This window comes from Taeniopygia guttata, chromosome 1 (genome assembly GCF_048771995.1).
Source record: "Taeniopygia guttata chromosome 1, bTaeGut7.mat, whole genome shotgun sequence".
Taxonomy (NCBI): domain Eukaryota; kingdom Metazoa; phylum Chordata; class Aves; order Passeriformes; family Estrildidae; genus Taeniopygia; species Taeniopygia guttata.
Window position 1 is genome coordinate 58,703,670 of NC_133024.1, and position 14,897 is coordinate 58,718,566.

A 14,897-nucleotide genomic window follows, 5' to 3' on the forward strand; every position below is an offset into this window, starting at 1 on the left:
AAAATGTCTTGATGCTGAAAATGCATCCAATTTTTCTCAGATAAATCTGCTTTTCAGGCTGCAGCTCAAATCACTTGTTCTTTAGTTTTCAGAGTTAGAACAAGTGTATGAAAGAGTAGGGGAGAATGAGGAGAAAAGAAGGAGAAATATGTTTTTCAATGCTGACATATATGAAGGGTTCAGGAATACAGTGGCATTCAGTTTACCTTGTCTGAAATTAATTTTAATATATACAAAAGGATAAAAGGGAATACAGGTCTTCTTGTTAAATTATTTATACTGAAGTCCTGGATATGTATTTAATATTTCATAGTGAGACTGATTTCCATAGATGCTGAGCACCTGCTACACTGACGGATTTCAGCTAAGGTTGTCATCTCCAACATTTACAAAACCAAGCTGAGATAAAGCTGAGTCTACCTAAATCAAGGGTTTATTTGTACATATTCATGCATTGACCGCATGAAAATCACAAAGGTTATGGGATGTCATGACTGTGGCTAATTACTGAAATCCAAAACCATCATCCAGCTGCTTAACTGACTGATAATTTCCCACCAAATATTCTGAACTTCACCTCCCGTGCTTCTGTGTTGCTGCTCTCCTCAGCATATTGTCAGACTGGATTATCTGCAGTGTCTTCTCCAGCTCCTTGGGCCATCTCTAATTATATCCCACTGGGACCAAGTAGGTCTGACCCTGAGATGGCAAACTAGAAAAATTGAGAACCTCACAGCAAAACTGTCACGAACACAGAAACACTCAGAGGAATAAGGACTGCAGTGTCCATGGCCAGCTGAACAGAGAGATAAGTCAGTAACTCCGTGTTATTGATTTGCATTATTAACATTTGCTTGAAGTTCAATAAAAATCTATTTATATTCTACAGACTTGATTATACTTCATCCAGGCTCCAGACAGAAAATGATAATAATGCCAAATGGGTGCTATGGCTCCAGAATTTTTATTTAGTAGTATTTTATGCTTCCTTTTCACTAATTTTAATTGAGAATTAGCACCAGGATTAAATACAGCACAATCTTTACATATGGTGTTAAATTTATTAAAACCAGTGATATTTAAGTAACCATTTATATAAGGATAAGATCATGAACAGACCTCAAGCTTATCTAAAGTATACAGAAACCTTAAGTATTTCTGAGTAATGTCTTAATTCTGAAGTCTGGGAGAGATTTCATTCCTGAATTATCAATTACTTATTTTCAACTTTCAAAGTATTTTGGTCAGAATTATTCCACCACAATATATCACCCTGATTTTTTAAAAATTTGCAGGCTTAAAGGGGCTTGTGTTGATATCAATATGTGTGTATGGTTGCCCTGTGCTCTGCTATTGGGTGTTAGCTGGGATTTGCAGACTTGTTGGATTTGATGGGCACCAGGACAGCCATGCAACTCCTAAGCCAACAAGGCTGCTCATGTGTAAATGAGTATCTCCTGGGTTTTGCCATACAAAAGCAGCTTAGTACAGTCTGGAAGTGGAATTCGTCCCCTTCTGGAATCTAATAACCAGGGGTGACAGAGGAGTGTGTGCGACACTGCAGAGAAGGAAGCAAAATTAACCTCCGCAGTGCCAGGCTGAGAAGCTCCACTCCAGCTGGGAGCACAGCCCAGCACTGTGGTGAGCCACTGCCCTTGTGTTCTGTCACATACCAGCTGAACACAAGTGCCTGGGCAGGGAAGATGCTGCACACATGCACACTGGGTGAGGGCTGCTCATGTGTCAGTGGACATGTCAGACAACACAGTGGGAGCGGTCTGGATGTGCTTGCCAAGACTCACCCAGCACAGTGTCAGGAGCACACTAACAAATAGGGATAATAATTATGATAAACTGACACCCCTTGCCCCTGCAGGGACACAGTGCAGTTTCTCGTTGACTGGTGTCAGAGAAAAAGCTTTTTTGCTGCACTAAACCACTTAAAAACTGTCTGAATGAAAAGGTTACATCCACGGGTCAGCATAAATGATAATAGCTCAGGAAATAGCACTGATGTTGCTAACAATTTGCAAGTTAAGGAGGGTAGTCTGAACACACTGATGTCTCAGTCATTCTCTAACAATAGCAGAAAAAAAGATGCAGATGAGTGCAAATGAAAATACCACAGAATATTGATTATGATACATTAGACAATTAAAAAAAAATTTCTGTGCAGTACCAGGGCCAGTTGGATTAAGTGAGAAGAGGAACAGAGCAATTTGCTCATAACTAGCAAATGCATAAAGAGTTTTCATGAATGATCAATGGGTTTGTAGTTTATGAATTCCTAAAATGGCTATGCCTAAATATATCCCCAAAATCTCCTCCCTTTCCCCCATCTAAATCCCTGTGATTTTTTGAAAAGAAATCAGGACCTTAATGAACAGTCTTGAGTACAGCAGATCCCCAAGGTACCACTTTCCTAAAATAGAAGAACTGTTCTTTTCCTCCTTAGCAATACCTGCTGCATGCCTTGCATTGTCTGCTGTAGGAACTGCAGCTGCTGGTCCTTCGTAAGGCTTTCTTCCGTTCGGAAGAGCTGTCCTTTCTCCTGCTTCAGGAGCTCCACTTCATTCCTATAAGCATCCAACTGCCATCGGAGACTATCGTTCTCTTCCTTTAGCGCGTATGCTTGGGCAGCTAGAGCTAAGAGAAAATGAAAATGTGAAAAAATCAGTGAAATTGATTGTTTCTTTTCAAATAATACAGAGGACATTGTCTGGAGAGATGACAATACAGCTGAACACCAGTGAGACATTTCGGAGCTGAGACAAGACCCAGCAGAGCTGAAAATTATTAGGTTCTGGCAAGGATTGTTGCTGGGAGGTTATTTCCTGGGATGGAAGAAGCCATAAAGTGACCTTGGATAATTCAAATGCTACTTGCAATCTGGCTGCTAAATTTAGGCTTATATTTTAGGAAGAAACTGGCATGCAGTCCAAGGGCAAGGCACTCACCAACTTTACAATGTTTTCACAGTGATGTTATAGGAACTGATACAGCCATTTAGTATTTATACTTGCACAGTGGCCAGATGTTCCAGTCAGGTCTGTGCTAAGGAATTTTCCCAATGTAGAGCTGTTGGATTTAGTCCCATGAAAGAGGAAACACAGAAATTTCTCTCCAGCCTTGCTACGAACTACTTCACAGCAGCAGTTATGAGGAACCATTTAGACAGAAAAATGATGTAATAGAAAAAAATTATATAAAATGCAAATGCTGAAAAAAAGTGTTGGCACTACAAGAACATTACTACATTAAAGGCATTGAAAGACACTTAAGTCATTTCCTTAGGAAGCTCCATTTGGCCCCTTTTCAATTTAGAATGGCATTTTTATTATCATAACTGATAGCAGGTGTTTGTGAAGAAATCGATTAGCATGCAGGGATGGAAATTACATTTGCCAAACGACTTGCACAGTTTGCAATATAAGCTAAAATTTGTGTAGCAAAAGGCAGAAGGCAATAAAGCATGTAGTAGGAACATTATTTAAATAAATTATCTGAACATAAATACATAGAGGGAAAGGTGGCATTCATTAATTAGGGATGTGTCTATCATCCTATAGAAGAACCCACTCCTGGTAATATTTATATTTGGCAGGAGCAGTGGTCATTTGGCATAGCAAACTGCCACACCATGCTATTTTCCTTCTTGGAATCTGGTGACACAACAACATTACAGAGCAGCTGTAATTAAAAAACAACAATCTACTATGGCCGGTTCTATCAACATTTGGTAACTGAACCACATAACTGATTTACATTCCAGATTAAATGAATTCAGGCTTGGTATCACAGAATTCTTTTTTGCCCACCTACAACAGCAGTATGGTTAAATTCCAAATTATATGAAATTGCATACTAACTCCATTTAATACTAGGCACCTCTTGACTAGACCTTCCACAGATATAGAGTCTCCTGCTCCCCATGATAACATGATTCAGCAAATTTATAATTTCACTATGTGAAATTATACCAGCAATTAGCTAGAATGTCTCAATATTTCATTAGCAATAAAAATGTTTTATCTTTGGTAGGACAAATCTACCTACATTTCAGATAATTTTTACTAATTTTTAAGTAGTGCAAATGCATTATTCAAAATAAAGTACAGTCAGATACTATTCAAATACAGACACCGATTGGTTACTGTGCTTAATTTTGATATTTTACAAAATCTCTGCAAGATTTAGCAAGAGTTACAGTATTGTTACATCAAATTAAATTGTTCTCAAAAGCATATAATCATCCTTCCATGACAAAATTTACCCTAAAGAAGTTGCACTGATGAGTCCAATGGGCAAATAAAAGGATGAAGTACTTTTTTTAGTTTTTATTTTTGTAAGAGTCAAAAAGCTATAATAAAGGAAAGGATTAAAAAATAAACATCAGAAGCCAGGCAGACAGAAACATCAGTCCAAAAAAAAAATTTCAAGTCAAAATTAAATAGTTTGGAAATTAATAGTGTTGGAATGGACCGCTAAAGATGGTTTAGTGCAACTTGTGCAATTGTCTCACCATCCTCATTCTAAAATATTTCTTCCTTATGTCCAATCTAAACCTACCCTCTTTCAGTTTGTGTGTTTCCCCTATAGACTCTGGTGAAAAGTCTCTCTGTCGTTTGTACTCTCTTACTTCTACCAATTAGACTCTCACAAAATTTATGTCTTTGTTTTGTTGGGGTTTTTTTAATGTAACACTAAGTTCTGGCCAGAAACTGCCTATCCTTCAGCTCCCTGAGAACAGGAACAGAGACGATCAGCGATGTACTCAAGTTTCTACAGCGGCTCGGGAGCAGTAGTTCACCTGCTGCTCATCATCTATTCCAGCTCTCAAAAAACTTCTGAGAGCTGCTGTACAAGTGGGGGCATGAGGCCTGTGTATTCCCCCATGGAAATGTGGGTTCTGACCCAGATTGAGCTGAGGTTCAGACTGCCTTTTCTGGAAAGGCTGCTTGACTATTTTCTGTGCCTCACTGCAGCCTAATTGGAGAACTTCTCTTTTCTGCACTCCTAGGTGAGTTCAGGCTATTAAGTGGGGCTACAGACAGCAAGAGATGTCTGCTACAGGGTCAGCAAAATAGGAGAAATTAAAAGGGCCGCAACATCTCACAAAAGCAAGTAACCTTTATGTGATGAACCTATTACAGTTTAAAAATAACTACTCCAAACGAAACAAGTCACCAAGCATATGAGCAATGAAGGTAACTGTCCAAAAACAGAGATGCACCTCTGCATACTATAATTTTCTTACTTAAAAAATTGTATGTAATATGTAATATTAAAACCTATATAACAATAATTACATTGCAGTGCTACCAAGAAGTTCCATCTGAGGTTGGTGCCCTGTTCTTTTCTGCACACCAGAAGACAAAGGCTGTGCCTGGAAGATGTTGCAATCTATTTTAAGACAAAATGAAAACATCCCAAACCACCTAAAATGAGAGAAGAAGAATACAGGAGAGATACATTTCTGATAGGCAGGATTCCCTCAGGTGTACAGAGCCTTATCAACATTATTATGCACTTGAGTGATAATTCTAACCACTCATAGCAGAGCAAATAACAACAGGGACCAAGGCAGAAATATGTTCTTAAATAAGGAAGATGCAACACAGACAGTAACAGAGTATTAAATGACCACAAACTTTTAAATTAATTAATTATAGATAAGATTTCATAAATTACATATGACATTAACTAATTGTTATATACTTTGCTATTTAATTTAGAGCTGCAAATGGTTAGTTCCTAACATGTATGGACAGAATAGTTAACAGAAAAGGAGAATAAGACAAAAGGAAGACATCTGACAGACCTGAGGGTGTCCAGCTCATTCAACATTGGGTAACTGTTTTAAAAAAATCAGACACATTCTTTGTGTTGACCTAACATAACTATAATTTTAAGATATTTATGGTTTAGTGCACCAAGATTAAAATAACTTAAGTCATATCAATGTCTCCTTTAATTCCAAGAAAAAAAAAATATATTCTGTTCTAAAAACATCCTATAATTTATTTTAATTTATATTTCATTTACAATCATTATATATAATGATATTCAAATTATTATATAGGATATGGAGAAAGGCACTTGACTGAATATTAAATTAAAAATAAAAGAAAATTTTGGGGGAAGATAATCTGTATTTTAAAAAGTAATTTCTTCTAATTTTGCATATATTTTTTGCTAAGAGTACATTGACAAAGCTGATAAATGTAGTTTTAGTTGAAAAAATATTTTGTTCACCTCATCTCAAGAAATTTTACATTTCATAGTTCAGATACTCATCTACAAAATCCCTCTCTGAGGCACACTAAAAAAAAATCTTTGGATAAAAGACAGTGAATGCTGAAAACATTTACAGAAGAACTATATACAAGGAATCTATATCAAAAGAAAACTGACAACAATCCCGAATAGCTGCCTGTGCTGCAAATAGAAGAAAATATTCCTTCCTAAACAAACACAGCTGGAAGACAGCTCAATATTCTCTTTACAGCAATTTCACTGAGGGATGCAAAATGATACCTGCCAGCCTCAGAGAAGCAGCTGAAGGAAGATTAGACATATATACGTGGGGGAAACCTTTGCACTGATATTTCAAAGACTCCAAGAGGTTAGTGTGATTTCTTTGTGCTGAGGCAGAAGTGCTATATTCAATTTGGTAACAGCCTCAGTGGCAAGATAGACTCCATTTAGTGGATCCAGACTAGATCCAAATCAAAAAAGACACCCTTTTTAATACAAGAAAAGACTGTCTGATTAGAAATCCACTGAAATCTAAGGATATATTCATTGATGGATGTCTCAGAAGAAACAAGCAATTTACTTTATTTTTCTAGGGAATCTACCTTGGATAATTAAGAGAGTGTCTTCTTTGTGACCAGCACTGATCTGTACTTTTCACTTTCACCAGGCACTGAGTGACTGCATTTAACCTAATACATATCAGTGCCCACAGGAGCCAAAGCAGATTAAGTCCTAATAGGTGATACTTCTATGAACCACATCATGTCACAGTGACCAGGAAATAAAGCTAACACCCCACATCTCCGAATGCATTTATTTATTGAGGGCATTAGGAAGAATTACAAATTTTCTACCATTTCTACTAGTGCACACCTACATTGTGGACTTCTCAAAAGATGATGCCCTAAAAACATTACAGGTAATGTTAATGACAGTCTACTAATTTGCACACTGAGGACACACTGAGTTGAAATACATAAGCAGTAGGTTATCTTAAGAGCCTGAAGAAATCTAAAAGTAGTATCTGAAAAACAAATGACAAACACTAAAAACAGTAACAGAAAACCTGCCTGTAAATTCAGAGCAAAGATTTTCTGCACGTCCTCCTAGCAGAACTTCTATAGTTTATATTTCCAATAGATTCTTGTATATTTGTATAGAAATAGATCATAAAACTCAGAACTTCTGTGATGTTTGTCCAGACTTTGCTCTAACCAGTGGAAGTTTTCAGGGTTTTTGAACCATAGATGATGTATTGATATAGTGAGGCAGATGAAAACAGAGAAAAAGCCTACTCCCAAACCTTCCTGCCATCTGAGTTCTACTAAAGCCATTACCCTGATTTCCTGACTTGAAAATGAGGGTTTAAATGATATAATGTTCCTTTTGATAACAGCAAAAAGAGAAGCATCAAAACATGTCAAAATAATGGATATTAAGGTAATTTGTTTCATCACTCCAATTGCAGAGCATTTTCAATGTCAAAAAAGCCATCTTGCAAGACACAGCGACTTCTTCAAAGAGTTTTCAGCTTGAGGGACTGAACAAATGTGACTGAAGAAAAATAAGGACACAAAGTTCACAACTATAAATACAAACAATAGAAGTTATCCCTGGCCTCTAGCTAGCCTGCGTGTTTTTCAAATAGGTGAACTGTGAAGCAGTACAAGCAGGGGAAAATCAGCAAGGAAAAATGTTTCTGGAGGATCTGGAACGACATGAACTGTGTTTTGATGCTGTTGAAAACAGGGTATATTATACAGTAATGGCATTTGTCATTAGTAGGGAAGATAGTCTTTGCAGAATAACAGTTTAGATGGTTTTAGGCGATAGAGTGGGTGGCAGCACTGCTCATGGCAGGGAAATTGTAACTAGAGGATCATTAAGGTCCTTTCCAGTCTAAACCATTCTGTAATTCTATTATAACTAGATGGGACCACTGGACCCTCATTAATTTTTACCCTCTAAGGCTGTGCTTAGTGTTCCTGCCCACTGAAAATTTAATTTTGTGATGGAGTCTGAGGGTACCATTACGATCACTCAGTGGTGGGGTGTGTGTGTCAGTCGGTAGCCCCACACTTATGTGGGAAGGTCATGTTTGGAGGAGTTGTGCAATGTGGTGGGAAGGAAGGCACCACCCTCATTGCAGATGGCAAGCTGTATTACCTCTGAGGTGAAGTGACACACGGAGCAGCTTGACAGATGAGAACTAATGTCTCCAGCACCAAGCTGACCCTTCTCTCTCTATTCTACAAAAAGCTTTCTGAAAGAGGAAGACTTGACAAGTATACCTTGGTCACTTTCAGGCATCTTCTTGAGCCCACTTCACAATATCAGAATCCTGAGTCATCCAATGTCTAAAGCAGTTTTTATCCATAGTCTTGAGTTCCCAGAGGACACTTGCTTTTCTTTATGGACACTTACCAAATACCTCAGCACCAGTGTAGTGACGCCTTAAGTTTCAGCTTTCATATTTTCCAGGTTCTGTACTGCATTAGTACATAACTCTGAACTTCATATAAAGAGTTAGCAACTTCTCATCACAGTTTAGTTAGGCAAAACAATCCTTTTCCAGCCTGAGAACCAAGGACACCATTGCAGCTTCAGGCCCAAAAAGTGTAAACAACAGTGAATTGAGGAGAGCAGTCTGGGAGGATGGGACTTCATAACCTCAATTGGACAATTAATATGTAACTGGACCAAAGCTTACAAAAGTGTGAAAATTTGTGACCCAGCATCCACCTTGGGTGGAGGGACAGCTGGGCTCTTGCACTGCCCAAGGTGGTATCCTTTGAAGGCCTTTTAACAATACCTACTTTATTCCTTTAACACTGTCTAGCCTCTCTTCTAGGTAGCCTCGCAAGGCATCATAGCGCTCAGATGTCAATGAAAAATGCATAGAAATATGTCTGATAAAAGCAGTTAAAAGCAACCTTCTTCCTATAATGCTCTCTTTTAAACATAGTTCCACAGCTCTCCCTCATTCCTGCAAAAATACACTATGTCACTTGAGTTTTTTTCAAAAAAACACACTTTGCTTACAGCTTGAAAATAGCTAGCTAAGTATCATGAATAAATTCTAGAAACAAAATTTGCATGGTATAAAAATACATAATTTGGAGCAATTACAAGCTAACCTAGCTACGAACATTTTTTTTTCTTTCCCCCTTTAGTCATAATGCAACCAAACACTGAAGAAATTTCCACATTATTTTCAAGTGCTAAGCACACTTCATTTGAATGACTTGTTATCTGCAAATTTAAACTCTGAGGGCACTAATTATCCTATATGAGAAGGGTTTATTGTCATTTATGTTAGTGGGAGGGAGATTTACTCTTTTGCAGAACCTGTTTAATTCAGGTGCAGTTGCTTCAAAGTCCTTTCCTTACCACACAGCCTATGTTTGATGCAGAAAAGCTCATTATACCAGGTACATTCATGATGACCCCAGATGTTCAAACTAAATAATAACGAGAATTATTTTCAGGTTTCCTATTCACATAAAACTTGGTGGCAAACAAATAGTAAATGGAAGGATGCGAAAAGAAAAGAAAAGAAAAGAAAAGAAAAGAAAAGAAAAGAAAAGAAAAGAAAAGAAAAGAAAAGAAAAGAAAAGAAAAGAAAAGAAAAGAAAAGAAAAGAAAAGAAAAGAAAAGAAAAGAAAAGAAAAGAAAAGAAAAGAAAAGAAAAGAAAAGAAAAGAAAAAAAGAAAGAAAGAAAGAAAGAAAGAAAGAGAAAGAAAGAAAGAAAGAAAGAAAAAGAAAAAGAAAGAAAGAAATAAAGAGAAACAAAGAAAGAAAAAGATAGATGAAGGGAGCCTCTAAGAAAGCAGGAGCGTGACTATTTACAAGGGCATGTAGTTAGGGGACAAGGAAGAATAGCTTCAAACTGAGAGCAGGTCTAGATTAGGTATTAGGAAGAAATTCCTTACTGTGAGGGTATTGAGGCACTGGCACAGATTGCCCAGAGGAGCTGTGGATGCCCCATTCCAGGCAGAGTTCAAGGCCAGGTTGGAACTAGATGACATTTAAGGTCCCTTCCAACACAACTCATGCTATGATTCTATGTGTCTATTAATTGCAATTTTATCCATCCCATTTGGGACAGACCTCTTCACGTCTGAGAAAACGATGTGTTTCTCTGACAAGAAGTTTTTCTCAGTTTACAAAATTTCTCCCTGCTTAACAGACATCAGCAATATCACTGCTCTCCAGTAATTTATAAAGGCTTATTATGTCTTGTGTAATGAAGCACATCTCTTTGCAAATACCAGAGATGGTGCAGGGAAAGGGAGGACTTATTATTGTCCAGCTGGGACTAGTAACAAAAAGTTGTAGGCAAATGTTTGCTTTGCAGAGGACTAAGAATGCCCCAGAGAGCAGTGCTGCCAACTTCTGTGGTGTTAGGATGAATCTCATGATATCTCACATTTTATTTAAAGGCCTAGAGAGGCCTGAAAACCTCTGGTTTAAGTTTCTGGAAGTTCCAAACTTTCTAGGCTGTGGATCAGTATTGGCTCTTCCTTTTTAATCATGCTCTCACAAACTGAGTTTTAATTAAAAACACTAATAAGACTACTTAATCTATGTGTTTTAGCCAGTCTGAGGAATAAAGATGTAGAGTCCTTGCTGCAGTCTGACTAGTGATCATTGACTCCAGTGATCAGCTTGGGATAATGGATCTGGACCTCGTGGCTGCAGAAAATCCAGTTGAACAGTGATCCAACTTTCTCCAAAGGGCAAAGATCCAAGACTAATTTCCCACTTTTAGCCAGTCTTCCTACCCCTCTCTTTCTACCCTCATCTCTTTTACCTTTGCACTTGTTCTGTTTAGTTCATCTCCAGCTCTAAATGCATGAGTCGATCTATTTGCTCATTTGTAATTCCCACTTGCCTGACATGGCCAGATGTTTTGCTCTTCCCTCACTCATACTTATTTTGCAGTACATTCACTAGTTCCCTATTACCCAGATCTGTCCCAGGTAAATTACAGCATTAAGCATTTTGGACTTTTCCTACAAAGATGTCACATCACATTACTGAAAAGAATATTTGGAATTTGGAAGAGACTACATTGTTACAATAGTATCAAAGCCTGACACATTTTAGGTTTATTTTACTTGACAGCATCTCTTTGGAGAACAGGAACCTTACACAGCTTCTAAATGATATTTTGACAGTTGCTAGTTAATCTGGCCCATTGAGACCTGTTTCTGCAGGTCACCTCTTTAAAGCAAAGGGCCCTTTCCTCCTCTACATTTTGGGTTGCATTTCTTCTACCAGCAGCAATGATATGTACCGATACCAGCTGACTTGGCATATGTATAAAGGGAGACAGGAAAGAGAAAATGTCGCTCTGCAGACACCTCTGATGGGTAGACTTTAGTTGAGCTGGTTAGGAAGAAAGCCATCATAGTAATATGTAGAAGTATAACTTTGATCAAAATAGTAGCAATTCTCATATATTTTCAAAATTCACAAAAAGCCTCTTAGCTTCATATTAGTGTATTTGGTTTGTGATGAGGTGAATTTTTCTGATACTTTGTGTTTACCAGTTACTGCTGTCTCAGTTAAATATGATCAATCAAATAATAAATCTCTTTTATTAGAGATTCTACTATTTTTCCTAATTGAGGAAAAGGACTGTTGCAACACTTTTACAGATACTGTTCTTTAAAGATGCTAGCACAGAAAAAGCACAAAGTGGCTTTTTCCTGTAATCATTATTTTAAAAATTACTGTATTCATATAATACTAAAAATGAGCAGAGGAACTTTTAGTGTCAAGGATGAAGGAATTAAGAAAACAAGAAAAGCTCTGGTTATGGGGGAGATACCACCTGGCGTTGATGACTGACTCCCACACCAGTAATGGAAAACACTGCTTGTACTACTGGTGCTTTGCAGCTGAGGGTACAGACATTTGAACTCTGCACAGCAGAAGAGATGCTGATGAAGCTGAATGTTTCTTATATGTTACATAATCTTATGTATGTTCCACAGAGGTATTGTATGCATACATGTACATGTGATACATAAATCACTTAGGATATTCAAGGATTATTGTATGCAGGAAAACATTCATGTAGGTGGGTCACTGATGGTTGTTTCTTAGGAGTCAAAGCACCTTTTATGTTTTTATTCAGATTTAAAAAATCAGCACTGGCATTTACAGATACAAGGCTGCATCACTGCTGTTGGCATTTGAACTAGGAATTGCATTCAGGCTCAGCACTACTGTGAGAACTTGAAAAAAAGTCGGTAGGATTTATGAAGAAAATGCCATTGCTACTTTGGAACAAATTTGACAGTGTGCACGTGAATCCCTCAATTTGTCACATTCATTAGGGAAGAAAGGGCTGATAAGAGTGGCTTAAATGACTGTGGTGATTTGAACTGGTGTGATTTATAATAGGAAAATTTTGTTCATAAATGTAAAGTGCTTTCTATAAATGTGAGGATAAACCACTTTTGAACAAAATTCCATTGCACCTTAAATTGCATGAGAGCATTTATCCAGCTATCTCTTTAACCTTGTAGTGGATTAGTAGGCTGACTTAATTTTTCTTTTAAAATCATGTATAATACTGAAATACTTTCTCAGTTACTTTTGCCTTGGATAAAAATGTATTTTAAATGGTAATACATTTTTACCCCTTTATGCTTTAGAAAGCATAAGCAAATGATGACATGAGGCTTGTAATTTTTGACCCTCACATTCAGAGACAATTTCTTGAGCAATTTATCCCTTATGTGAATGGAAGGGTATTCAGAAGAGCTGTACCTGCAAGCCCAAACCTCCTTTTCTCCCCTCCTTCTGCTTCCAGAATATTCAATATATGCAAATAGACGCCTCTGTGCATTTTCACAATTTAACATGTTTAGCAGGTATTTTCTCAGCTTCTGAAAAATGAAATGTGTTGCAAACTTGCAGATAACAGGGTTCTGCAGAGCTTAGTTAGGTACATCCAGGTCTTTCAAAAACAGACGTTTTATTGAAATTTGCAGAGAGTGCATAGCTTTGAAGAGATAAGTGTGAAATAGTCCTTGTACCAGATTTTCTGACTAAGCCATGGCTTAGGACATTTTATCTGCAGGTGTTGAGAAGAACGTGAGTGCAAACATTCCAACCAGCAGGGAGTAGTTTGTAGGATCAAGGTTTTACAGCACAGACATCTCAAAATCTTTCAACAAAACATTATGAGACAGATGACTATCTCAGAACAACACGGGGAGAGTTATTGCTTTTTATAATGTTCTTCCTTGACTGTTAAAAATGCTCACTAGTCTCCAGAAAAATTTAAGAAGGAAGATAGTCTGTATCTGACATATGACAAAGAAGCAATGAAGGAAGTTGTGTTAAGAACTAGCACCCACCCAAGTACCTCCAGAGAGGTATCTGGTTGATGCATGTGGTGGGCACTTGGCTGTTGCAGAAGCAGCCCAGCAATCACTTGATCCAAGTTCTGTAAAGACATGCTTGCATAGTTCTTGAACCTGATAAAACTTGCAATGTATCGAATATTTAGAGGGCTGGATAAATAAATAAAAGGTCACAAACTATTTTGCCCACTGAAAGGCAAACAAATAACAAAAAATCCAATAAAAATCCTAATTTAAAAACAAAACCAAAAAACATGACCAAGAAAACAAACCACGTTTCTGCATGCTAGTGTTCAAGGAGTCACACACTGGAACCACCAGAGAACTGGATAAAATGGTTCAGTATCTAGGTCTTCATGCTTTCATTTCACATCCTCTCCTCTCCTCTCCTCTCCTCTCCTCTCCTCTCCTCTCCTCTCCTCTCCTCTCCTCTCCTCTCCTCTCCTCTCCTCTCCTCTCCTCTCCTCTCCTCTCCTCTCCTCTCCTCTCCTCTCCTCTCCTCTCCTCTCCTCTCCTCTCCTCTCCTCTCCTCTCCTCTCCTCTCCTCTCCTCTCCTCTCCTCTCCTCTCCTCTCCTCTCCTCTCCTCTCCTCTCCTCTCCTCTCCTCTCCTCTCCTCTCCTCTCCTCTCCTCTCCTCTCCTCTCCTCTCCTCTCCTCTCCTCTCCTCTCCTCTCCTCTCCTCTCCTCTCCTCTCCTCTCCTCTCCTCTCCTCTCCTCTCCTCTCCTCTCCTCTCCTCTCCTCTCCTCTCCTCTCCTCTCCTCTCCTCTCCTCTCCTCTCCTCTCCTCTCCTCTCCTCTCCTCTCCTCTCCTCTCCTCTCCTCTCCTCTCCTCTCCTCTCCTCCATAAATCTAAACCCAAATAAGACTAAAAGAAGATCACTCACCTTCAAGCAGCTTTGAATCCACTTGGCCTTCAAATTTATGACTCAAATCCCACAATATACTTGTCATGAAAATGCTATACTATGGATATTTGTCATTAGTAAGAAGATTATTTTCTTGAGATCGCCTTTATCCAAAACAAGAGCAGTGTGTCATGAAACTCCCCTGAATCAAAGATCTATTTACCAAAGTAAAACATCATCTCTAACTAGCAGCATTTTGGGGATTTCTGTAGCCCCAAAATATCAAGCAGGAACTCTGCTGGGTGTGTTTTTATGTCCTGGCATGAAACTACACCACAGACTGGCAGTTGGCTGGACATGTGAGAAAATAGGAGATTCATGCTTTGAAAAGGAGGCTTTTAATGCTTTGGAA

General features: G+C 38.2%; 1 protein-coding gene across 19 annotated transcripts in view; it reads right to left on the reverse strand.

Annotated features, from left to right (window-relative positions):
• Positions 1-14,897, reverse strand: part of ENOX1 (ecto-NOX disulfide-thiol exchanger 1) — a 358,280-nt gene that overhangs the window by 40,647 nt on the left and 302,736 nt on the right. For all 19 annotated transcript variants that reach the window (XM_072928853.1, XM_072928835.1, XM_072928826.1 and 16 more), the window contains one exon: positions 2,462-2,646. In XM_072928853.1, coding sequence (XP_072784954.1) covers positions 2,462-2,646 — 185 coding nt within the window. The remainder of the gene's footprint in view (positions 1-2,461; positions 2,647-14,897) is intronic.